This window comes from Mytilus galloprovincialis, chromosome 12, assembly GCF_965363235.1.
Source record: "Mytilus galloprovincialis chromosome 12, xbMytGall1.hap1.1, whole genome shotgun sequence".
In the NCBI taxonomy this organism is placed as follows: Eukaryota; Metazoa; Mollusca; class Bivalvia; order Mytilida; family Mytilidae; genus Mytilus; species Mytilus galloprovincialis.
The window spans coordinates 70,108,286-70,135,617 of NC_134849.1; the positions used below are offsets into that span (position 1 = coordinate 70,108,286).

Consider the following 27,332-nt stretch of genomic DNA (forward strand, 5'->3'; position numbering starts at 1 on the left):
TGAAGGACGCCTCCGGGTGCGGGAATTTTTCGCTGCATTGAAGACCTGTTGGTGACCTTAATTCTGCTGTTGTATATTTTTCTATGGTCGGGTTGTTGTCTCTTTGACAAATTCCCCATTTCCATTCACAATTTTATTATACGAACAAGAACAAACAGCTCTACGTTGCTTTGATATTTATCAATTTTCAGGAAACATTGCGAAAAAATGATCTTCAATATTTCGAAAACATGTGAAATAAAATTGCTAACACGGTGTACCGTCGAGTGTCAACAAACGTAGTAGACTTGTTCACTGAAAAGACGAGGAAGACGTCATCTGACAAAAACAAATGCAAACCCAGTTTTGATCATGATATTTAAAAAGACGTACTTTTTTTCAATCTATGTATTAATAAACTAGAAAATTCCAAATTGTAAATGTCTCTTCATCTGGACCGACTTGGCATCTACTACGTTTGGACGGGTCCATTTCATTAGTAAGGTGATCGATAAATATTACGGAGTTTTGACAGAAAAGGAAAACGAACTTATTGTTATGTGTTTTCAACAAGGGTTTCGTTCCGCTAAATTATTTGCGCAAATAAAGTTTGTCTATTTTTAGATTACAGGTAATAATTTGACACTACGCATTAACCTGTGTAGTGATTTTGATTTTACGATAAATGTATGAATGAACGATAATTTTATGAATGAACAAGAGCACCTGACCTCTTAAAGAAACACAAATTAAACATAAAAAACCGTATTTATTAGGAGATAATTCAGTTAAATTTTCAATGCTAAATCAACAACTGAAATGAATCCATATTTTGTTGAAACATCGTACGAACGGCGGAAAACGGAATCGCATTTATAAAAATGTACCTTTTTTCACTCGGACTTCTATGTTATTTGATAGTCAAACGGTTGACCCTTTAAATACAAAAATACATCTACATGAACATATTCTGAAACTTCTTAAATCCACTAACTTTTTTTTAAAGTTTCAAGCTATGTATTGCATTAGAAAACATACATAGGTGTTAAAGAATGACTGACCAGGAGCCTGTTTAACAAAATACTATGGCTTGATCTGGGCGGAGTCTCTGATCTGGGTCACAAAGATGGCCATACGCGACGGCATAAAAGCAATTGCTTTAAAAATTGAATCGCAATTTCCCGTCAATATGCACAACTACATAGTATGTCCTTATTATCTGAAAAGGTTTCGTGAAATTCTGTTGTGTGGTTTGAGAGGAGTTGCGATGACAAACTGTTGCAGTAGAACATTAAAGTAAATAAGTTCAAAGGGGCGTAACTCCTAGAAAAAAAATTGAATCGCAATTTCCCGTCGATATGCACAACTACATAGTATGTCCTTATTATCTGAAAAGGTTTCGTAAAATTCTGTTGTGTGGTTTGAGAGAAGTTGCGATGACAAGAAACAGGACTGACGGACGGACTGACGGACGGACGGGTCAAAAACATTATACCCTCCGCAACTTCGTTGTGTGGGGTATAATAAAATTCAAGATATTTCATCAGAGATATTGACAAGTACATGTTTATCACCAGCAATAAATTATTTGGTACAGAACATATAAGAAAGATATTTCTTATAAATATGTCCCCTTTCAAGATTACACAGAGGGACACTTAAATAAACAGATCAACAGGTTTCACAACACAAGTCACCATTTAAAGTACATACATTGTAGAGGAACACGTAAACTAGAGGCTCTAAAGAGCCCGTGTCGCTCACCTTGGTATATGTGAATATTAAACAAGGAAGTAGATGGATTCATGACAAAATTGTGTTTTGGTGATGGTGATGTGTTTGTACATCTTACTTTACTGAACATTCTTGCTGCTTACAATTATCTCTATCTATAATGATCGTGGCAAAGTAGTTTAAGTGGAAAATGTTAGTAAAAATTTACAAATTTTATGAAAATTGTTAAAAATTGACTATAAAGGACAATAACTCCTTAGGGGGTCAATTGACCATTTTGGTCATGTTTACTTATTTTTAGGTCTTACTTTGCTGTACATTATTGCTGTTTACAGTTTATATCTATCTATAATAATATTCAAGATAATAACAAATCAAAGCCTTAAAGGCTGTAAAAGCAATTGCTGCCATGTTAATGTTTGGGGACTTTTATTTTTCATCCACATATATACAAGAATTAAACCTGACATGAGTGTTGTCTAGTAAAAAGTAAGAAGGTTTTAATTTTATATAAATAAAAGACTTTAGCAGAAAGTCATTTTTAATATGTTTTATATTTCACAAGGAGACAACACGTTTACCAGGCTAAAGTTGGGGTCAAATATACATGTGCTGAAACATATAACTCAAAAAGAAATCATCATGGATTATCCCCTGGTAGTGTTTGTAACTTCCTTGGCAATAATTTCCTTTATTGATTTAATTTTAACAGTTTTCATTATTAATTTATATTTAACCATTAACACAAATGATTAAGTTAAAACATTTCAACTTTCCAGACGCAAATGTTAAAAAACGGGAAAGAAATAAAATATCTTACAAGACATAAACATGTAAAGAATAAATGTATATTTCAGCTTAATAAAAATATTTTCATAATGTTACTTTGTCATCATTTTTAAAACTAAGTTCCAAACATTATTGCTCAGTTAATATGTGTCCTTCTGATGCGGTACGAGCACAGGCACTTGTTTCTATCCATAGGAAGGTCGACTATCCATATAAATAGTTTTATATGGATAGTCGACCTTCCTATGGATAGAAACAAGTGCATGTGGGTACGAGATAACTACAATTCTCATGCAATCCCGAAAAGGGGGGTCATCACAGACAAACATGACATTAAATCGTTATCACTGAACTAGTATATATATTGTATAGGGGCCAGCTGAAGGACGCCTCCGGGTGCGGGAATTTTTCGCTGCATTGAAGACCTGTTGGTGACCTTAATTCTGCTGTTGTATGTTTTTCTATGGTCAGGTTGTTGTCTCTTTGACAAATTCCCCATTTCCATTCTCAATTTTATTATACGAACAAGAACAAACAGCTCTACGTTGCTTTGATATTTATCAATTTTCAGGAAACATTGCGAAAAGTGATCTTCAATATTTCGAAAACATGTGAAATAAAATTGCTAACACGGTGGACTGTCGAGTGTCAACAAACGTAGTAGACTTGTTCACTGAAAAGACGAGGATAATGGTTTCATCTGACATTTGTTATGCAAACCCAGTTTTGATCATGATATTTAAAAGACGTACTTTTTTTCAATCTATGTATTAATAAACTAGAAAATTCCAAATTGTAAATATCTCTTTATGTGGACCGACTTGGCATCTACTACGTTTGGACGGGTCCATTTCATTAGTAAGGTGATCGATAAATATTACGGAGTTTTGACAGAAAAGGAAAACGAACTTATTGTTATGTGTTTTCAACAAGGGTTTCGTTCTGCTAAATTATTTGCGCAAATAAAGTTTGTCTATTTTTAGATTACAGGTAATAATTTGACACTACGCATTAACCTGTGTAGTGATTTTGATTTTACGATAAATGTATGAATGAACGATAATTTTATGAATGAACAAGAGCACCTGACCTCTTAAAGAAACACAAATTAAACATAAAAAACCGTATTTATTAGGAGATAATTCAGTTAAATTTCCAATACTAAATCAACAACTGAAATGAATCCATATTTTGTTGAAACATCGTACGAACGGCGGAAAACGGAATCGCATTTATAAAAATGTACTTTTTTTCACTCGTACTTCTATGTTATTTGATAGTCAAACGGTTGACCCTTTGAATACAAAAATACATCTTCAAGAACATATTCTGAAACTTCTTAAATTCACTAACTTTTTTTTAAAGTTTCAAGCTATGTATTGCATTAGAAAACATACATAGGTGTTAAAGAATGACTGACCAGGAGCCTGTTTAACAAAATACTATGGCTTGATCTGGGCGGAGTCTCTGATCTGGGTCACAAAGATGTCCATACGCGACGGCATAAAAGCAATTGCTTTAAAAACGGCAAAATTTCCTTAAAATTACCAATTTAGGGGCAGCAACCCAACAACCGGTTGTCCGGTCAATCTGACAATTTCAGGGTAGATAGATCTTGACCTGATACACAATTTAACTCAGTCAGATTTGCTCTAAATGCTTTGATTTTTGAGTTATAAGCCAAAAACTGCATTTGACCCCTATGTTCTATATTTAGCCGTGTCGGCCATCTTGGTTGCATGGCCGGGTCACCGGGCACATTTTTTAAACAACATACCCCAAAGATGATTGTGGCTAAGTTTGGATTGATTTAGCCCATAGTTTCAGAGGAGAAGATTTTTGTAAAAGATTACTAAGATTTACGAAAAAGGGTAAAAATTGACTATAAAGGGCAATAACTCCTTAAGGGGTCAACTGACCATTTCGGTCATGTTGACTTATTTGTAGATCTTACTTTGCTGAACCTTATTGCTGTTTACAGTTTATCTCTATCTATAATAATATTCAAGGTAATAACCAAAAACAGCAAAATTTCCATAAAAATTACCAATTCAGGGGCAGCAACCCAACAACAGGTTGTCCGATTCATCTGAAAATTTCAGGGCAGATAAATCTTAACCTGATAAACAATTTTACCCCATGTCAGATTTGCTCCAAATGCTTTGGTTTTTGAGTTATAAGCCAAAAACTGCATTTTACCCCTATGTTCTATATTTAGCCATGGCGGCCATCTTAGTTGGTTGGCTAGGTCACCGAACACATTTTTTAAACTAGATACCCCAATGATGATTGTGACCAAGTTTGAATAAATTTGGCCCAGTAGTTTTAGAGGAGAATATTTTTGTAAAAGTTAACAACGACGGACGCAAAGTGATGGGAAAAGCTCACTTGGATCTTCGGGCCAGGTGAGCTAAAAAACAGATCAGCAGGTTTCCCAACACAAGTCACCATTTAAATTACATAGAAGGACACGTCAATAAACAGATGAACAGGTTTCACAACTGAAGTCACCACTTAAAGTACATAGAGGGACACGTAAAAAAACAGATCAGCAGGTTTCCCAACACAAGTCACCATTTAAATTACATAGAGGGACACATCAATAAACAGATCAACAGGTTTCACAACACAAGACTCTAGATTGGAATTATTTTGAAGTGACACAATATTTACCTTGACAATCCTCTTCACATTGTTCTTTTGTCTGCAGAAAAATAAACAATGATAAATGTATGGCAGATTCTAATAATGTATTAAAAGTATATTTTTGCACATTATATTTTATTTAACTTGTATTATACAGTCATCCTTTTGACACAAAAATTAATATTTGTTCTTTTTCCATATATGTATATCTTTTATCTGTGTTCCGATGAAGCAAGGTTATTCTGCGGTTATCATGTGAAAAACGTTTGATACCCGGCGGGACGGAAAAACAGACAAACAGAATATTGGCCTAAGACAACGATTATTATACGAAAGTATTTTCAGGAAACCAAATTAGAAAACCAAGAATGTAAAGTGATATAAAGTCAGATAGGGCTCAACGCTATAAATAAGTGGTTTACAGTTTAACCAGTGTCTTATGATTCGAAAATCATCAATATAAATTGATACAAGGTCTGGCAGATAGGGCTTAACTCTATACCATAAGTTGGTTTCCAGTGAAACTGATATTTGTACAACTACTTGCTTGGATGCTTACTTGCTTCATCATGTTGCTCGTACGACTCTCGGATGCTTGTTCCATATGATATTATATAATTAATGTGTGTTTGCTTTAATTATGTACCTTATTGTATTCTATGATTAATGAGTGTTTGATTTAATTATATGCCTTATTGTATTCTATGATTAATGTGTGTTTGCTTTAATTATATGCCTTATTGTATTCTATGATTAATGTGTGTTTGATTTAATTATATGCCTTATTGTATTCAATGATTAATGTGTGTTTGCTTTAATTATATGCCTTATTGTATTCTATGATTAATGTGTGTTTGATTTAATTATATGCCTTATTGTATTCAATGATTAATGTGTGTTTGCTTTAATTATATGCCTTATTGTATTCTATGATTAATGTGTGTTTGATTTAATTATATGCCTTATTGTATTCTATAATTAATGTGTGTTTGATTTGATTATGTTACTCATATGTTTATTTGCCTTTTTTCTGATATGTAATACACACCTGATCTTGATTCCAAACACGCCAATGTCCTGTTTTGTGTGTTTGGTTATGTTTGTCACAAATCCATCCACTAGTCTGCAGGGTTTCTTTTTCATTGATGAAGCATTTCAACTTTGAACATGTATATTCAATGTGAAATGGCGATTGTTGGCTGCGTTTTGTATGGATTGTGGACTGATAGAAATCAGAAATTCTTTCCATTGTGATGACCAAGCATTCCTTAACACCTGTAGCTATATCCGGTACAATCAATCCGGAGGAGGTTCTGTGAATGATGTAAAGGAGAATCTTGTTGCCTTCAACGCATACAACGATATCATGTGACTTGTCAAATGATAAACCAATAAATCCTGAGAACAGGAGTTGTCTACCCTCATACTGCTTGACGGTCCACATGCTCAGACAAGCGCTGATAAGACGATTTGGTAGAGCTGGTGGTAATATGGTTCCTTTAAATAGAAACGCTAAGCATATTGCTCTCTCTGGTGTACATTCTTTATCCATGAAGCTGGTGGTATTTCTCTCTGTTACCATACAGGGAACAAAGAAGTTTACTACTGGTAACCGACTTCCTGTAGTTGTATCATATCTCCGTTGCTCTGCCAATATATCTAGATGAATCAGGATGTTAAATACAAACTCTTTGTAGGGTAAAATCGCACTGAAATCTTTTTGCTTCCAAATTAAGTATAGGTCTTCCCGTCTTATGGTCCCATGCTTTGACATTCTTTTGAAAGTTTCCTGAATTCTCTTTTTCTTTGGCCAGAATACTTTATCTGCAAAATATATCAAACATAAACAAACTTCGGTCAGAAAGAGATAATGTGGTATGATTGCCAATGTTACTATTATCCACAACAGACCAGCCATATTGAATGTAATTCACATAAGATTTAACATGAAATTAATCAATTTTTACTTGAAAGCAAATTATCATCTTATTTCAAGCAAATCTTGAAGGTTACTAATTTATCAACCATTTGTATCCAAAGGACACCATGCCCTTCTCAAAATGTGTCATAAATTCGTGATTTATGCCAGCTAAATGGCATAGTAAGTCTCTTGAGAAAACTACAGAACGCTGCAACTTAGAATTATTGCGACATAAATACCTGCAATAAGGACCTTAGCACCTCTGTAATAAGTATAAGATATAATAACCTGTTACAAAGGACTTTCATAATAAGTATTGATATAGATTCCCGTCACAGAGAACCTTTTAAACTCCATAACAGGTCATGACATGAAAACTTGTCACAATAGACCTCATAACCTCCCTAAGAATTAGTTATATAAATACCTGTCACAAAGGATAGCATAACGTCTATAATAAGTTTTGATATAGATACCTGTTACAAAGGACCTCATAACATGCACAACAAGTCTCGACATAATTACCTGTCACAAAGGATCTAATAACCTCCATAATAAGTATTGACATAAATACCTGTCACAAAGGATGACATGCATGTAGCTTCTATAATAAGTATTGACAGAGATACATTGTAAGAGTTATCTCCCCAAACACTGTTTTTCTTGTTATCAAATCTCCTCCACAAACGTAAAAGAAAGCGACAAATTCATTTTTTCCAAATTGCTCTTTATATCCTCAGGATGTTAGGTTTTATTTTGACCGAAGCTTTACGAATACACCATATGAGAGTTATTTCCCCTTTTGTATTGAAAAAAAATAAATTTGTAACTGGAAAACCATAAGTGATAGAGGCCTAGAGTCTTTAGATTTGAGGTCCTTGGTCCAAAAAAATGAAAATGAGGTCAAGGTCGTGTTCAAATTTTTGATTTTGGCTTGTTATCTCTTATTTTCAGAAATCATACAAGATATCGACAAAATATTTTCAGACAATTATTAGTTGCGACATATCGTAACACCTAAATTTCACTTAAAAGGGTAGGTAACATTTAATGCCAGTTTTCCCCCTTTTATATCTAATATAAGTTGACAACTTTGACATTGAAGTTGTAGGCTGAATTAAAATTATAGGCGGCTGTAGCATGCGTTTGTCGAAAGCCGGACGCCTCCCAAGCTGTAAGCTTGGTGCCTTACGGCAGGGGGTCTAGGGGCCGCTCAAGGCCCCCAGAAGCTCTGGCATAAATAGAGCAAAATCCTGCATTCTCGCAATCTCCTGGCACCTAATTTCATCTTTCAAATGACTATTTTATATGTATGAAATTAAAGAAAAAAAAATCTCAAAGAAATTTCATTTTTTTTTTATGTTATAGTTTTTTTATTTTTATTACCTTATGCTTAACATTCATTAACTTTTAAAGGAGTTTTATTTATATAATAATCCGGTTTGTAAGAAATCTTGATCGATTTATTTTGCATAACTACGTGCATTTGTAAACAAATGACCCCCCATTTCTCTCTAAAGACTGTTACGTGTATTTAAATCATACAATCATTTCTCAAGCATTGACAGAAAATTGATATATCCTCTGATTTTCTCTTTTTTTTTGTAAACTGTTCAATAAGTCGGATACATAAATCATTTGGAAATGTTATTTATTTGAGGTCGAGTCGACAGTATTCTACTTTCGTTTTTTACCTTGATTCTCTTAACACCACGTGGGCTTTGAAAAATTAACTTCAAAAGATACTGTTTTCCAGATTCTGAACAATATGATCTACTACAATTTCTTTAATTTGATTGATATAATTCCATAACATAAGATTGTCATCCTATCTGATTGTCTTCACGTTTTAAAAGCAACAAAAAACGCCAACGAGTTAATGACCACCGGAACGTCTCCCTGATAGCTTTGAAAAGAAACGATGCATTCTGACTTTAAATAGACAACCAATCAGTGACCTGAATTCATGTGAACTATATTTAGCCCAAGGTAAACACTGACTTTTCATCCCTTGTTTATCGTGACCATGACTTTGCGACAATACGTCTCTCGGCTGCCTGTAAACATTTGAAAAAGATATTTTTTCTTTTTGAATTTATATTTTTGTCAGTGAAGTAGCCGGCACTTGAAGCCACCGTAAACGGCGGATTTCTGCCAGCTACCGGCTTCAATGGAAAGCCCTGCAGTTGTATGGTAATATAACTCATTAACAACATAAAGTAGAGGCCTAGAGTCTTTTGATTTGAGGTCCTTGGTTGATGACTTTGAAATGGAGCTCAAAGTCATAGGTAAATTGAACGTTCTCGATTTTGACCTTCCTTTGCTCTTTCCTCTTATGTATACATGATAAAGCCATGGGACTTTTTGCAAAAAGGTTGCAAGCAATGTGACCTTGTAAAAGCCAACCGGAAGTGACCGTTTGTAAACCAGAATTATCCATTTTTTGTACTAATTTAATGTAAAAGTATATAGAACCATTTTGGAATCAGTGTCAAATAAACTATCAAAACACACCTGAAGTAACATATTTTAAACCGGAAGTAAAAATTGATCTCCCTTGTTTATATCTTTTTGTATAGAAACAATATATTTTTGGAATCAGCGTTCAATAAGCTGTCATTTGACGCTAAAATTGACATTTAAAACCGAATTTTAATATTTTCATATTATAGGTTCTTTTATGTCATGTATGTGTGTTTTATTTTAAGTTTGTGTTTCTGTTGTGTCGTAGTTCTCCTCTTATATTTGATGCGTTTCCCTCAGTTTTAATTTTAACCCGGATTTGTTTTTTTCTCAAACAATTTATGAACTTCGAAAACAGCGGTATACTACTGTTGCCTTATTTGACATACATACCGTATAGCGGGTTTTTTCGCGGGTGTTACATATCGCAATGTTCAAAGAAGAAGGTATGCGAAATATTTTGGCGATAAATATTTTTGCGGATTAAAAACTTTTATCAATACCTTTTTTATGTACACTTCTAATTTGGTGGAATTCATTTCGACGATTTTGTTCTATCCGCAAAAAGAAGCAAAAATAACCCGCTTTGCGGTACCTTTCACACAATACCGTCTAACTTTCATAATAAGTATTGACATAACTACCTGTCACAAAGGACCGCATAACCTCCACCATGAGTAAGGGGTTGATGATTACGAAATCTTTAAGCTGTGGAGTATCAAAGTAAACAATCTTCCCCAGAGAGTGGTGGAAATTTAGGAAATCTTTGAGAAGGTCTGGGGACAATACAGAAACATTGCTTATAGCATTCAATTCCTCAACATCTTTCAATGACAAGATTTGTTTTCCTTCTGCCACCAGCTCTGCAATCTCCAGTTCAAGGGGTACACAAGCGTTGGGCATCTTCTCTCCCCAACACGGATGTTCAAACGTAAGATCTGTGATGGCTTTCTTCAGGACTTCAATTTCTGTATCTGTGTTATCCCTTGCGTCGACAAATATCCGTTGTGTTAGGACTAGGTGATTTCGTCCCTCATGGTCCTTGAACAATTCCTCTACTCCATTGTACAATTCCTCACGTCTGGACTCCACATCATCCTTAAAAAATGATAATTATAGATATGACGTTAAACTTCCTTTTAAAATCTTAATTTTTCTTAATAATGAAATTGAAAATACCTAGGATTTGACAACAATACATGTTTTCAAAGTACTTATTTACAATTTTACATAATACACAGGTTTACAAGATACACGAGAAAACTTTCCCATATGTTCTTTTTTTTACCATGACTTCATTCTTGCATATAAACTGAACTGATATGGGCATACATTATTATCATACATATATGCGTAGGCTGTACAGGAACAGGGACTGGGAGTTAAGTTCACAATTACGTTCTTAAAGTTTCCATACCTGCCTGCAGACAATGAACATACTATTTGTTGTGTGTGGCCTGCAGACAATTAACATACTATTTGTTGTGTGTGGCCTGCAGACAATTAACATACTATTTGTTGTGTGTGGCCTTAATCGTACATGGTAGAGTACACTAACCTAGAAAATTTTGTTGTACATGATATTTTAGGTTGGTGTTATCTACTCTCAATACAGTTAAATAACATTGAGAATGGAAATGGGGAATGTGTCAACGCGGAGACTACAACCCGACCATAGAGCAGATGGTATTCTAACGTTACATTAGCGTAATAGCAGATCTTTAATTGAAACAATTTTGTTTCAGTCAAATGATTTGGTGCTAGATAATTGTAAATCATTTGTCTATTGTTGATAACTATTGACTACTAATGTTCTTTTGTTTTTGATGATGTTAGGCTGTTGTCGTACTTACTTAATACCAACACAAATATCTGCTTTTATTCATACGAATCAATAGAATGAATAAATTATGACCCATTGCACAAGACTTTTGTCATGAGTTAAAATTTACTATGTCATATCTTATGAAAGAATAAAAGAATAATAACTATAAATAGATAACTGGGCACGGGACAAGACTTGATCAGCCTCCTGTTTTAAATAATTTACTCACCACTGGTATTTTGTCTTTATGGGTGGCAACAAACAAGATCTTTGGAATGCCTACATATACCACCTTACAATATGTTAGGATTGAGTTAACCCAATGTTGAAGGAATACTGAAATATAAAAAAAACAATAAAAATGAAATAAAAGTTTAATACGAATAGAAACTGATATGACATAATTGATAGTGATAAAAACCAAAGAAATACATTTTATTGGGGAGCAAATTGACAGATAATTTATTTTTGATGACGGAAATCAATTTGAAATAAAATACACCGACTGTACGCTGCATAGCACATATTTCACCTTGGCAAGGTCCAGTGGCAGTTTCTTTAAAAAATAACCTTTTTTTGGTTCTTTTTACTTTTTAGGTTAAAAAAAATTAGAAAACACAGACTTGAATGCAAATGTAAAGCTATTTTAGATATATTTAATATTTCAAAGGGGCATGAATGCTTAAAAATAATTAATTGGCACTGATTTTCGAAATTAGCTACGATACATTTCTAGTCTATTATTAATATGATTTTGTAATATATGTCATTTATTTAGTTTTAAGGTGGTACCCAACACTTTCACTAAAATTAACTTTGACCCTCTGACAAAAATATAAAAATTTCAAAACATTTGAACCAATCGTTTTATCAGAAAAAATTACACTGGTTATACAGCAGTTTGACACTAATTTTGATCATTGAGAAGCTTAACATTAATATTCCCTTAACAACACAACGTAATTAAAACATTTAGCAGATTTTACAGAGTTGTCTCCCTGTACGTGTAGGTACCACCTTAATGATTTTTTTATCACCAGTATTTTTTTTGTACAGCCCTATTTATAATCAATGAATGATTTTTTCATGAAAATTCGAAATTCAAAGTTTCCCTTGAACAACATAAACATGATCAACACAGATAACAAAGCTACGGTTACTATTCAATGGGACAGTACACTTTGCAAAAATTTAAATCACAGGTAAATTCCAACTGATTATTGGGAAAGCTTTCATTGTCTTCACAATATTAAAGTAAGTATTGGCACAGTAACCTGGACGCCTTGTTTTTACTAATGATAAAGTAGATGTTTTTTTTTAACATAATAAACAATAAATGATGTTCAATATGAGTCTTTGTATTGTAACTAACATACAGTACCTGCTGGGGTTGGTGTCATGTGCTGTCCTGGAAAACACAGAACATCTGGAACTACTTCATGTAATCCTTTGCTTCCATCGAATACCACAAGAAACAAAGCTCTGAACGTCATGAAGGTTTGGTGTGTCGTATAGTAAACATACTGTCCACCAAAGTCCCAAAAAATCAGTCTTCCAACTTTCATCTTGTAGTTTCCACTTTTAAGTACTTTTTCCATTCTCTTTCTTATTTCTTCTTTTGTCATTTTCGATTTCATGTGTGTTTTTAACTCTGGTATTCTCTTCGACACACTGTCAGATATTTGAGGTGACAAAGGTTTGGCTGCTAGGGGCTGTTGGGAGGGACCAGCGGTCATCACTTTACCATCACTTCTATCAAGGTTTGGATCTGGTAAATGATGTTTCTTTGGTGTTTTTTCTTCTTTTCTTTCATCCTCCTCTACTGAAGTCATCAACACCTTATTGTAAACCACATCTAAAGCGTCATACGTTTCTGTAAAATAGTATATATCACTTGAATAGATAATATTCAAAAAAAAATTATTTTGATTTGATAATGTGCTGTTGTTATACTGATACCATCTTTTTAAATAATCATCAAAAGACATACTCAAGGCCAAAAGCATTGAATGATTTTTAGCAAAACCGTAACATATGCCTCAACAGAATAAGTAAGGTCCCTCCCTATATGTATATGTCGTACTGTCTTTTTAGCAAAGACAAAAACTGCCATTTTGTCTGTTTTATTCCTGTGTTTTAACTTTGAGCAGGAAATTCAGGAATGAATTTGAAGCTAGAAGCCTCAGGTATGATTTAACTTCAGTTTAAGAAGAAGAAATATTTAAAAAAAAAAATACAGACAGAACGGCAGTAGATAAACAGACGATAAACTCCAAGTTTATAGCTAACAAGCATTCTGTGAGTATTGCATGGCAATACATAGTCCCCTACCAGTTTAAAATTCATTGTATTGTAACAAAATTCTAGCTTGATCTATAACTTGTCATAATGTAAACTATTTAACAAATATCAAGTCAATAAGTCCAAGGACCATTTATTAATCTGCGCTCAAGCATTAGACTGGAAAACAAATTAAACTTGATCTGTAACTTGTCATGATAAAACTATATATATACCAATTAACAAATCAATACCTTCAAGCATGACGAAAATTAGTGCTGAAAACTGTTTATTTGAGTGAATTTTATAAGTCAAAGGACCATAACTCTGCAAAAAATCTTCAGACCGGAACAAAATTCAAACTTGATCTGTAACTTGTCATGATAAAACTATACACCAAATAGCCAATCAATATATTCAAGCATGGAGTAGATAAATGGAGGACTGTACTCATGGGACACAGATGATGTCCCTGCTTGCATATAACATTAGAAAGGGATATAACTCAAGAACTGTAAAAGTGACGCTACCCAAATTTGTACTTGATCTGAGTTTTATGGTAATAAGCATCGTGCATAAGTTTCATAACATTTGGAGGCAAACTAAAGTTTAACTGAGAACAGACACATATATTTCAGGAATTTTTCCAATTGTAAAAGGGGCACAACTCTAGAACGGTAAAAGTGACGTCACCAAAATTAAAACTTGATCTGTGTTTTGTGGTAATAAGCATTGTGTATATAAAGTTTCATAACATTTGGTTAAGGCCAGCTAAGTAAGAGAACAGAAATCAATTTTGGGATGTACGCACGTACAGACGGACAAGCGTAAAACTTAATGCCCCCTTCACAACGGCTGGGGCATAAAAAGTGTGGAAAACTGATTTGCCGGACTGATCGATGGACCGGCAGACGAACAGAGTGCAACCTGAAGTTCCTTTTGACTCCGTCGGTAGGGTACTAATAAAGAGCTATGCAATGAGTACATTATAGTATATCCTTTTGAACTTGCTGTCCATAAGATAAATATTATATGCAGAAGTTTTTTTGTTTTTTATCAGAAGTCCGTATAACGGCCCTGTAGAAAAAAAAATGCACAACAGTCTCTTAAGCCGGTTAAGGCATATAAAAATTGCCAAAAATATGACCATTAACATGATAAAAGGACAATATCTCTGAATATCAGACTAGAATTTTGTTTAAATCATAAGAGAAACTACATTCACCAACAATAGTGTTATTGAATTCGTATAACCGTTAAATTCTTTCAATAAGCCGCAGTTTTTTCTATGTCTTTGTCTTTTCAAGTTATAAAGATTCTGAAGAGGTGGAAGATACCAAAGAGGAATTCAAATATAAATGAAAAGTTTTAATGTTGTAGATATTCTTACCTGGATCAATATAAATCCAGCTTCTAGTCTCTACATCAAGGCCACAGCGACCTTCTAGTAGGGAAATCCCATCGGTAGGATGTCTTCCTTCTGGGACAACATCACCAGCTAAGAGCTTGACAAGACTCGATTTTCCGACCGCGAACTGGCCTGTTACCATACAGCGCATGTCATAGGAAATATACGTTCCACTGCCAAGTAACCTGTTTAACATAGTGGACTTTGTCTGTGTGTGGATTGGATCTGTAATTATAACTTTTTCTATAAAAATATCATTAAGTCTAAGTTTAATAAAGATTTGTTAACCAATTTAAAAGTTTGTTTTCAATATTTTTCATTAACAAATCATTAAAAGTGTATGTCAAACATGGATTGATTGTTGTTTGTGTAACGTCCAGTTATCTATAAAGTCACATGATCCCAAGTGTCTACAACTTACAGTTTCTGATTTAGAGGGGCCAACCGACTTTGTTTAATTTTCAAAGGGGCATAACCCAACCAAGGAGTCTTTGAATGTTTTCGGTTTAAATAAATCAAAGTCACAGGGTGAGTTCTTGAACAAATTTCACTCAACGGATTTGGTCTTCCTATGACAATTAAGGCATTTATTTACTAACAAGATTTTTTGGTTTGGGTTTTGGGCAGATAACTCTGGACTGACATAATTTGGAGACTCACAGGGTGAGATCCAGATAGGTATTTGTAATAACATTATCAAGTATAAACCTGATTGTGATGTCTTACAGAGGGAAATTGTGTCAAAGTTTGGCAGCAGAATGTTAACAATAAGAAGAAATACAGTAAGGTATTTCCCTTTTGGAAAAGCATAGACCTTATCAATATTAACTTTTATAGTCAATTCTAATAATCAATGTTAATATATACTGGAATTATTCGGTGAAAACTCTTCAAACTATTGACGATTGACTTGTATTAACCGGACTTTGTATATGCACAATTGAATACAAGAAGTGGAATGAACCAGGTGTCAAGTGTGTCAAGCCTCAAACTTGTATGACAGTAGTCACAATTGAATACAAGAAGTGGAGGGAACCAGGTGTCAAGTGTGTCATGCCTCAAACTAATATGACAGTCATCACAATTGAATACAAGAAGAGTGGAGGGAACCAGTTGTCAAGTGTGTCAAGCCTCAAACTTGTATGACAGAAGTCACAATTAAATACAAGAAGTGAAGGGAACCAGGTGTCAAGTGTGTCAAGCCTCAAACTTGTATGGCAGTAATCACAATTGAATAGAAGAAGTGGAGGGAACCAGGTGTCAAGTGTGTCAAGCCTCAAACTTGTATGACAGAAGTCACAATTAAATACAAGAAGTGAAGGGAACCAGGTGTCAAGTGTGTCAAGCCTCAAACTTGTATGGCAGAAGTCACAATTAAATACAAGAAGAGTGGAGGGAACCAGTTGTCAAGTGTGTCAAGCCTCAAACTTGTATGACAGAAGTCACAATTAAATACAAGAAGTGAAGGGAACCAGGTGTCAAGTGTGTCAAGCCTCAAACTTGTATGGCAGTAATCACAATTGAATAGAAGAAGTGGAGGAATCAAGGTGTCAAGTGTGTCAAGCCTCAAACTTGTATGGCAGTAATCACAATTGAATAGAAGAAGTGGAGGGAACCAGGTGTCAAGTGTGTCAAGCCTCAAACTTGTATGACAGAAGTCACAATTAAATACAAGATGTGGAGTGAACCAGTTGTAAAGTGTGTCAAGCCTCAAACTTGTATGGCAGTAATCACAATTGAATAGAAGAAGTGGAGGAATCAAGGTGTCAAGTGTGTCAAGCCTCAAACTTGTATGACAGTAGTCACAATTGAATACAAGAAGTGGAGGGAACCAGGTGTCAAGTGTGTCATGCCTCAAACTAATGACAGTAATCACAATTGAATACAAGAAGTGGAGGAATCCAGGTGTCAAGTGTGTCAAGCCTCAAACTTGTATGACAGTAATCACAATTGAATACAAGAAGTGGAGGGAACTATAGTTTCTGTCACAAAGAACACTCAGATTAAACCTGATACTGGCACACAAATAAACACCATTGACGGTAAATAATTTCTTACATAACCGGAAACTCCGTCTATTGTATATAAACTTTTGGAAAAGCATAGACCTTATCAATATTAACTTTTATAGTCAATTCTAATAATTAATGTTAATATATACAGGATTTATTCGGTGAAAACTCTTCAAACTATTGACGATTGACTTGTATAAACCTGACTTTGTATATGCACAATTGAATACAAGACGTTGATGGAACCAGGTGTCAAGTGTGTCAAGCCTCACACTTGTATGACAGTATTCACAATTGAATACAAGAAGTGGAGGGAACAAGATGTCAAGTGTTTCAAGCCTCAAACTTGTATGACAGTAGTCACAATTGAATACAAGAAGTGGAGGGAACCAGGTGTCAAGTGTGTCATGCCTCAAACTAATATGACAGTAATCACAATTGAATACAAGAAGAGTGAAGGGAACCAGTTGTCAAGTGTGTCAAGCCTCAAACTTGTATGACAGAAGTCACAATTAAATACAAGAAGTGAAGGGAACCAGGTGTCAAGTGTGTCAAGCCTCAAACTTGTATGGCAGTAATCACAATTGAATAGAAGAAGTGGAGGGCACCAGGTGTCAAGTGTGTCAAGCCTCAAACTTGTATGGCAGTAATCACAATTGAATAGAAGAAGTGGAGGGAACCAGGTGTCAAGTGTGTCAAGCCTCAAACTTGTATGGCAGTAATCACAATTGAATAAAAGAAGTGGAGGGAACCAGGTGTCAAGTGTGTCAAGCCTCCAACTTGTATGGCAGTAATCACAATTGAATAGAAGAAGTGGAGGGAACCAGGTGTCAAGTGTGTCAAGCCTCAAACTTATACGACAGTAATCACAATTGAATACAAGAAGAGGAGGGAACCAGGTGTCAAGTGTGTCAAGCCTCAAACTTATACAACAGTAATCACAATTGAATACAAGAAGTGGAGGGAACCAGGTGTCAAGTGTGTCAAGCCTCAAACTTGTATGACAGTAATCACAATTGAATACAAGAAGAGGAGGGAACCAGGTGTCAAGTGTGTCAAGCCTCAAACTTATATGACAGTAATCACAATTGAATATAAGAAGTGGAGGGAACCAGGTGTCAAGTGTGTCAAGCCTCAAACTTGTATGGCAGTAATCATAATTTTACACAAGTGGAGGGAACCAGGTGTCAAGTGTGTCAAGCCTCAAACTAATATGACAGTAATCACAATTGAATAGAAGTGGAGGGAACCAGGTGTCAACTGTGTCAAGCCTCAAACTTGTATGACAGTAATCACAATTGAATACAAGAAGAGGAGGGAACCAGGTGTCAAGTGTGTCAAGCCTCAAACTTATACGACAGTAATCACAATTGAATACAAGAAGTGGAGGGAACCAGGTGTCAAGTGTGTCAAGCCTCAAACTTATACGACAGTAATCACAATTGAATACAAGAAGAGGAGGGAACCAGGTGTCAAGTGTGTCAAGCCTCAAACTTATACGACAGTAATCACAATTGAATACAAGAAGTGGAGGGAACCAGGTGTCAAGTGTGTCAAGCCTCAAACTTGTATGACAGTAATCACAATTGAATACAAGAAGAGGAGGGAACCAGGTGTCAAGTGTGTCAAGCCTCAAACTTATATGACAGTAATCACAATTGAATATAAGAAGTGGAGGGAACCAGGTGTCAAGTGTGTCAAGCCTCAAACTTGTATGGCAGTAATCACAATTGAATAGAAGAAGTGGAGGGAACCAGGTGTCAAATGTGTCAAGCCTCAAACTTATACAACAGTAATCACAATTGAATACAAGAAGTGGAGGGAACCAGGTGTCAAGTGTGTCAAGCCTCAAACTTGTATGGCAGTAATCACAATTGAATACAAGAAGGGGAGGGAACCAGGTCTCAAGTGTGTCAAGCCTCAAACTTGTATGATAGTAATCACAATTGAATACAAGAAGTGGAGGGAACCAGTGTCAAGTGTGTCAAGCCTCAAACTTGTATGACAGTAATCAGAACGAGAATATCTCGTTGCATTGAAGACCTGTTGGTGACCTTCTGCTGTTGTCTGCTCTATGGTCTGGTTGTTGTGTCTTTGGCACATTCGTCATTTCCATTCTCAATTTTATTATCCTATTACTCATAATAAGAAAGAAATTAACATTACATAAAATGTTGACTTTTTTTTCAAGTAGTCACTGAACCATGAAAATGAGGTCAAGGACAATGGACAGACAGAAACTTTGTCACATAAGGCATCTATATACAAAGTATGAAGCATCCAGGTCTTCTAGCTTCTAAAATATAAAGCTTTTAAGAAGTTAGCTAACGCTGCCGCCACAAGATCACTATATCTATGTCGAGCTTTCTGTGACAGAAGTCGCAGGCTCCACAATAAATTACCTTCTATCCCTTGTCCAGCAGTCACACCTGAAGATTTCTCTGACATGACAGTCTAAAATATGAGGAATATGCAATGTTAATATATCTTCTCTCATGTCACTCGTAGAACTATTAAATTTCTAAAATATTTACCCCGAAAAATAATATACAATAAAAATGTGTCACATCATAAACAGTCGAACCTCATTATGTCGAAGTTGAAGGTAACGGACCAAAGTATTCGACTTATCCGAGGTTCAACTCATCTGAGGTCGAGTGTGTTGTCATAAATTTGGAATGCATGAAATAAGCTATGAGATGTGTGTAAAATAGATACTTTGAACAGTGTGCATTTTTTTCGATATGACACTTGATGATTGTGTATTCAATCTCCATGTTTTTTGGTCTTTCATCATAATTAAACACACAAGTACAGACACAAATCATGTACAAAAAAAATCAATAGTTAACACCAATACATACAAACGAATTTTCTGAGTCCAAGGACCAGAACTCTGCACCAAATCAACAGACCAGAACAAACTCTGAACTTGATCTGTAACTTGTCATTGTACAACTATATACCAAATATCAAATCAATATCTTAAAGCAAGATAAAATAAAATGCTTTGCTGAGCGCAGCCCCATACAACCGCGGAGGTCGAACCGTGAACAGTTTGGGCAAGTTTGGACAAGTTTGGACACAATATTCAAGGTTGATACTGTCTTAATTTGGATTGTGATCAAATTTTTGACATAACATAGGTTTCTGACACAAATAAATGTGGTTAAAGATCTTAAAAATTTAAAATGGGACATATAATTTTCCTAGAATGGTCTGATATCCAAAATCTAACAACATAGCTAGATTCAGCATATAAAAAAAACACCAAAAATTTTATTTTAGTTGAAATTAAATTTTGTTTAATTTTGGATCCTTCAAACCTTAATAAGGACTAACTTGAAAACAGGGCCCAAAATACAAAATCTCAATGCATAATAAGATTCAGCATATCATACAGCTGCAATAACTCAGTTTTTAATGAAATCAAACAAAGTTTAATTTCGGACCCTTTTGACCTCAATGTAGACCAATTTCAAAATGGGGCCCCAATATCCAGAATAGTAATACAAGGTTAGAACCCCAAAAAATTAAAGACTTTTAATTAATCCAATTGAAATTGGTTAAAAGAATGTCTTTATTTTCAATTAAAGATTTCCAGCTATTGTGCAATACTGTACATGTGCTATTGTGCAATATTATGCTATTGTGCAATACTGTGTAATTGAAGATTTCTTGCTATTGCACAATACTGTGCAATTAAGGTGGTACCCAACACTTTAACTAAAATTAATTTGGCTCGTTTAATTTTCTTAAAAAAAAATTTGACAAAGTATTTACCTTGACCCTTTTACAAAAATACAAAAATTTAAAAAAATTTAAACCAACCATTTTATCAGAAATATTACACTAGTTATATAGCAGTTTGACAAACACTTATTATGATCATTGAGAAGCTTGAAATTCCTGTAACAACACAACGTAATTAAAACATTTTACAGAGTTATCCCCCTGTACTGTTAGGTACCACCTTAAAGATTTTTTGCTATTGCACAAAAATGTGCTCTTGTGCAATACTATGCTATTTTGCAATTGAAGATTTCTTGCTACTGCGCAATACTGTGCGTTTCCGCAAAACTGTGCAATTAAAGATTTCTTGCTATTGCCCAATACTGTGCTATTGTACAATACTGTACAATTGAAGATTTCTTGCTATTGCGCAATACTGTGATATTGCCCAATATAATGCTATTGCGAAATACTGTGCAATTGAAGATTTCTCCTTGAAAAAAGTTAAAGATTTTACATTAATCCCATTAAAATTGGTTACAAGTTTGTCTTTATTTTTAATTGAAGTTTTCCTGCTATTGCACAATACTATGCTATTGTGCAATACTGTGCAATGAAAGATTTCTTGCTATTGCCCAAATACTATGCTATTGTACAATACTGTTCATTCGCGCATTATACTGTGATATTGCCCAATACTGTGCTACTGCGCAATGGAAGATTTCTTGCTATTGCGCAATACTGTGCTTTTTTGCAATATGGTGCTTTTGAAGATTTCTTCTTGAAAATTTTCAAAAAATTTCAATTTTCAAAAACTTAAAAAAAGTATGAAACCCCCAAACTCATTCCAAGCCTTCTCCTTGTGGTATGGAACCTTGTAGTACAATTTTATAGAAAGATCCATATACTAAAACACAAGTTATTATCCGGAAACTACAAAAATTCTGGCTTTTGGCCCCTAATTCTTAAACTGTAACCATAACCCCAAAAATCAATCCCAACCTTCTTTTTGTGGTATTGAACCTCTGGTAAAATTTCATAGAAAATCATCAATTAAACTAAATTTATTGTCTGGAAACCAAATGTGTCTTCGGACGATGCCAACGACAACACCTACGACATCATATAGCATTATATGAACGTATAAAAATGCTGAAAACTGATAACTTTCCTTTATTGTTTAAGTCAAAGGAACATAACTCTGCACAAAACACTGGCTGATCTAGAAATTTTCATAAGTGGGGGCCCACTGACTTCGCTAAGAGGGGGCCCGCTCCAGTCACGCTTCAGTGATTCCCTATATAAGCAACCAATTTTTTTCCCAAAACGGGGTCCCCCGGTCCCCCTGGGCCCCCCCTTCTAAATCCGCCTCTGCAAAACTTCAGACCGGAATAAAATCTGAAATTGTTCTATAATTTGTCACGGTAAACCTTAAACTGTATACCAAATATCAAATCAACATCTGTAAGCATGACGACAAAAAGTGTGGAAAACTGATTACTTGCATGAATTTAAGAAGTCAAAGGACCTGCCATGTGAGGGACTCAAACTCATAACCGTAGTGTAAAAAGGCTAGTGATATAGTTTTTAGCTACATAAAAGGATATTTGCTAAAGTAGGACAAAGTTAATTGTTGGCCAAGCAAAAAATAGTTAATACAATACAGTTATCTCCATTTCTATGCATTCTATACAAAATTAAAAAAAATGAACATTTGACACAGCACAGAAACAAAAATAATGTGGTCAAAGAACTGAAAAATTTGAAATTGGACATTTACCTATTATGGTCCAATATCTAAGTACATTGTAAGAATAAGCATATTAAAAAAAAAACAAGAATTCTATTTTTGATAAGATACTTATAATCAAAACATTCCTGTTCAAAGGGAAATAACTCAAAATAAACAAGAGACCAAATGACATAGAAATTAATTATTAATTACACCATTTCTGTTCAAAGGGAAATAACTCAAATTCATATGGTAAAAATCACTTTTGTTACTGAAAGGTCAACAACTCAACAATGAAAATAGCTCAAATCGTGAAAATTGAACTTGACCTGCATTTAGTCACACACTGAAATGTCTCGCCTTCTTTACTAATCCTTGATACTATCTTGATAGACCTAAATATAAAGCTTTATTACAACTGTCACATAAACTCAACATTAACCAAGAAAATGAAACATTAATTAATAAACCATGAAAATGAGGTCAAGGTCAGATGAACCATGCCAGGCAGACATGTACAGCTAACAATTCCTCATTACAACAAATATAATTGACTTATTGCTTATAAATAAAGAAAAACAGACCAAAACACAAACACTTAAAACTTAGCAATGGACCGTGAAAATGAGGTCAAGGTCAAATTAAACCTGTGTAACCAACATATAGATCATAAAATATTTCCATACACCAAATATAGTTGACCTAATGCATAAAGTATTAGAAAAATAGACCAAAACTAAAAAACTTAACTTTGACCACTGAACCATGAAAATGAGGTCAAGGTCAGATGACACCTGTCAGCTAGACATGTACACCTTACAATCATTCCCTACACCAATTATAGTAGACCTATTGCATATAGTATTTAAGAAAAACAGACCAAAACACAAAAAACTTAACTATAACCACTGAACCATGAAAATGAGGTCAAGGTCAGATGACACCTGCCAGTTGGACATGTACACCTTACAGTCCTTCCATACACCGAATATACTAGCCCTATTGCTTATAGTATCTGAGATATGGACTTGACCACCAAAACTTAACCTTGTTCACTGATCCATGAAATGAGGTCGAGGTCAAGTGAAACCGGTTTGACAGGCATGAGGACCTTACAAGGTACGCACATACAAAATATAGTTGTCCAATTACTTATAATAAGAGAGAATTTAACATTACAAAAAATCTGAACTTTTTTATCAAGTAGTCACTGAACCATGAAAATGAGGTCAAGGACATTGGACATGTGACTGACAGAAAGTTCGTAACATGAGGCATCTATATACAAAGTATGAAGCATCCAGCTTTTCTACCTTCTAAAATATAAAGCTTTTAAGAAGTGAGCTAACACCGCCGCCGCCGCCTCCGGATCACTATCCCTATGTCGAGCTTTCTGCAACAAAAGTTGCAGGCTCGACAAAAACCCAGGAATTCTATTTTTGATAAGATACTTATAATTACACCATTTCTGTTCAAAGGGAAATAACTCAAATTCATATGGTAAAAATCACTTTTGTTACTGAAAGGTCAACAACTCAACAACGAAAACAGCTCAAATCGTGAAAATTGAACTTGACCTTCATTTAGTCACAGGAAACGACATATCTTAATTTGAAAAGATTTCGTCAAAGCTTTTTCATGTTAATGAACGGACAGTGTTTGGCAGCCGTCCACCCACCGCTGTACATCCTTAAATCAATAACCAAAAACAATTAAATATCAAAAATCAAGAAAACTTGCTCTTGTCTTGTTCGCTCTAGAATATGAAATAAAAGATATTTGCTAATTTTATTGAATATTGAAGAAAACACATAATAATAAATTCCTGATTTGAAAAATGACAACTTAGCTTAGTTAAAAGCTTGTTAAGTGTGGATTTAGTGCCTCAAATATATGATGTCCAATCAAAATGGTGATAACAAATAAATTACATTAGAATTTTAAATTGTTTGTTCAAAACTACTTTTTTAAGATTTCTCTCCTGATGAATCTTGGTTTTGTGGCGGCCATCTTGGTTGGTTGACCGGGTCACGCCACACATTTTTTAAACTAGATACCCCAATGATGATTTTGGCCAAGTTTGGTTAAATTTGGCCCAGTAGTTTCAGAGGAGAAGATTTTTGTAAAAGTTAACGACGACGGACGACGAGTGATGAGAAAAGCTCACTTGGCCCTTTGGGCCAGGTGAGCTAAAAAGCAATACTTGCAATATAGTGACCTTTAGTTGTAAATTTCTGTGTCATTTGGTCTCTTGCTGAGAGTTGTCTCATTGGCAATCAGACCTTATCTTCTTTTTATTGATTGTATTTGAATACACTTTTTTCAACTTAAAAAATATAGGATACAAATGTCAAATGAGTGTACAGGCCTATCAGATGGTGCCTCGTGTGCAGAGTCTGATGAGACTAGCATTGATGAAAACTAGAACCTAAGTCCTGTGACATGACTAGATTCAGTTGTACTTGACTTATATTTTTGAAAAGTATTTCAAAAGAAAAAGATCAAATTCTGTTCTATTGTTGCAGTTCGTTTTGTTCCTTTAATCAACTCAAGATGTAAAAAGATTATTTTAAAATTGGACAAGTAACAATTTCATTTGTACAAGTAAGTTTTGGTATGTACTTGTCCTACTGGACAAGTTGAAAAAAAAATTATTGTAGAGGCCTGTGTACCTGTACACATATCTTACAATTAGTCAGACCAGTAGCAGCTGTAAACATTTGTTACTCTATATCACTATATGTACCTGTAAGTATTCCATCACTGCTTTATACTGTCTCTTTTTTCTTGTTGCTGCTAGATCATATGGAGTCTTACCCTGAAATACAGACAAATCTTTATATTGCTTTCATCTGACACAAAGAAGGCTTCTGTAACACATATCGTACAATTAGTAAGACCAGTAGCAGATGAGTGGTGATTTATTTTATCTTAACAGATGCTAACCATACATATAAGTACGTCATATATATATATATATATATATATATATATATATATATGACGTACTTATAAATATAATTATTTTCTGTGACTGTATCTTACATTAATTTGTAGGATCCTTTACTATAGATAATTTAGCTGATCTGTAACATCTTCATGCCTTATATATCATGTACTGCAGTACGCCGCTAGATTAAAACTGACGTGGAAAGGTAACACACGGCCAGCGAAAGCTCTTTTTTGAGAGCCCAGGTGGTCGTGTGGTCTAGCGGGACGGCTGCAGTGCAGGCGATTTGGTGTCACGATATCTCAGTAGCATGGGTTCTAATCCCGGCGAGGGAGGAACCAAAAATTTACATCAACCCAACAATGTTAGATCTGTAAATTTGCTTTCGCAAATTTTTGGTTCTTCCCTCGCCGGGATTCGAACCCATGCTACTGTGATATCGTGACACCAAATCGCCTGCACTGCATATATATATATATATATATATAACTCATAAGATGACATTTAGATTATTTTTTACAATTTTGTGAAGACTTTAAATAGGCTTTTAACTCTTTTTTTGTCCTATAATTTTCTTTGCAGTTTGAAGATTGGTAAATGCATCCTTATGTCTACATTAGGGTGTGGAGGACCATGGGGTCTTCATTTTTAACTATCTTTTCTAATTTTGTGTACACATTATTGACAGTTCTTTATATTTTTAACACCCCAATGTTGTTCTCTATTTTTTATATTTCTGCACCCAATTCTTTTCTATGCATTAATTTTTTACCGATTTCTCTCCATTTTCATGATTTTCATTTTTTCTTCTTCAATTCATGATTTTCTAATCTGTAAACCCATTCATACCCTCCTGTATCTGTATACCCCATCTACACCCTCCTATATCTGTATACCCCTCCAATCCCTCCTATATCTGTATACCACATCCACACCCTCCTATATCTGTATAGCCCATCCCCACCCTCCTATATCTGTATACCCCATCCACATCCACCTATATCTGTATACCCCATCCACTTTCTCCTATATACACTAGTAGCCAGATTAAAGTCTGAAACGGTCATTTTGGTCTGATCAAGTCTTGATCGACTTAATTTACCGCTAGAGAAAAACGTTGAGAAATTTCAGACTTTAAGACACTGTTCAGATATGTTGTGTCAAGTCTGTTCAGTCATGTCAAGTTAATCAAGATGGAATGCTCTAGCGTTAAATCAAGTCTGTTAAGACTGTTTTGGACAAATTAAGACAAATCATAAAAAGTAACGTTCAAAACTTTCAGATGAAGTTAAGATTATATTAGTGTGTTAGAATGATATTAGGAGTTACGCCCCTTCATGTGGATGATACATTAATATTGTATTATAAATGCTAGAATAAAAAACGTGTATTATTTTGAATTATTAAACATAAAATCTTTCGTTGACTTTTTATTTCTGTTGGTCTTTGTTTAAGGGATTAGAGAATTAATAATATATATTTATATACATACAGTTTTGTTTTCAACAATATTTTAACAATATCCTGAAGAATTTTAATTGCTTCAGTCATTTAATATATGCATATATATATTTTTTTTTCATGATTAATATTTTTAGATTGATAATAAAATTGCATCATTTTTAAGCATTTATTTATTTATATTTATTTAACGTGCACACCGATTTGATAAGTGTTTAAACACTTGACGCCATATTGATACATATCATATATGAACATTTCGGAAAAATAAGGTAGATATTTAATCATCGGCTCTCAGGAAGTTTTCTTGTAGGTTAAAAGAAGGGGGACAATAAACCTCTAAGTAATAAAACTTTAAGATTGGTATTCTTTATATTGTATAACTTTCATATTCTGGCTT

General features: G+C 34.4%; 1 protein-coding gene across 1 annotated transcript in view; it reads right to left on the bottom strand.

Moving 5' to 3' along the window:
- The window catches only part of LOC143053752 (uncharacterized), a 101,587-nt gene that overhangs the window by 12,502 nt on the left and 61,753 nt on the right, over window positions 1-27,332 (bottom strand). The window contains exons 11-18 of the mRNA XM_076226530.1: window positions 25,268-25,339; window positions 19,460-19,511; window positions 15,028-15,270; window positions 12,739-13,230; window positions 11,587-11,693; window positions 10,177-10,630; window positions 6,197-6,972; window positions 5,176-5,206 (exon numbers count right to left, since the gene is read on the bottom strand). Of these exons, the coding sequence (XP_076082645.1) occupies window positions 5,176-5,206; window positions 6,197-6,972; window positions 10,177-10,630; window positions 11,587-11,693; window positions 12,739-13,230; window positions 15,028-15,270; window positions 19,460-19,511; window positions 25,268-25,339 (2,227 nt within the window). The remainder of the gene's footprint in view (window positions 1-5,175; window positions 5,207-6,196; window positions 6,973-10,176; window positions 10,631-11,586; window positions 11,694-12,738; window positions 13,231-15,027; window positions 15,271-19,459; window positions 19,512-25,267; window positions 25,340-27,332) is intronic.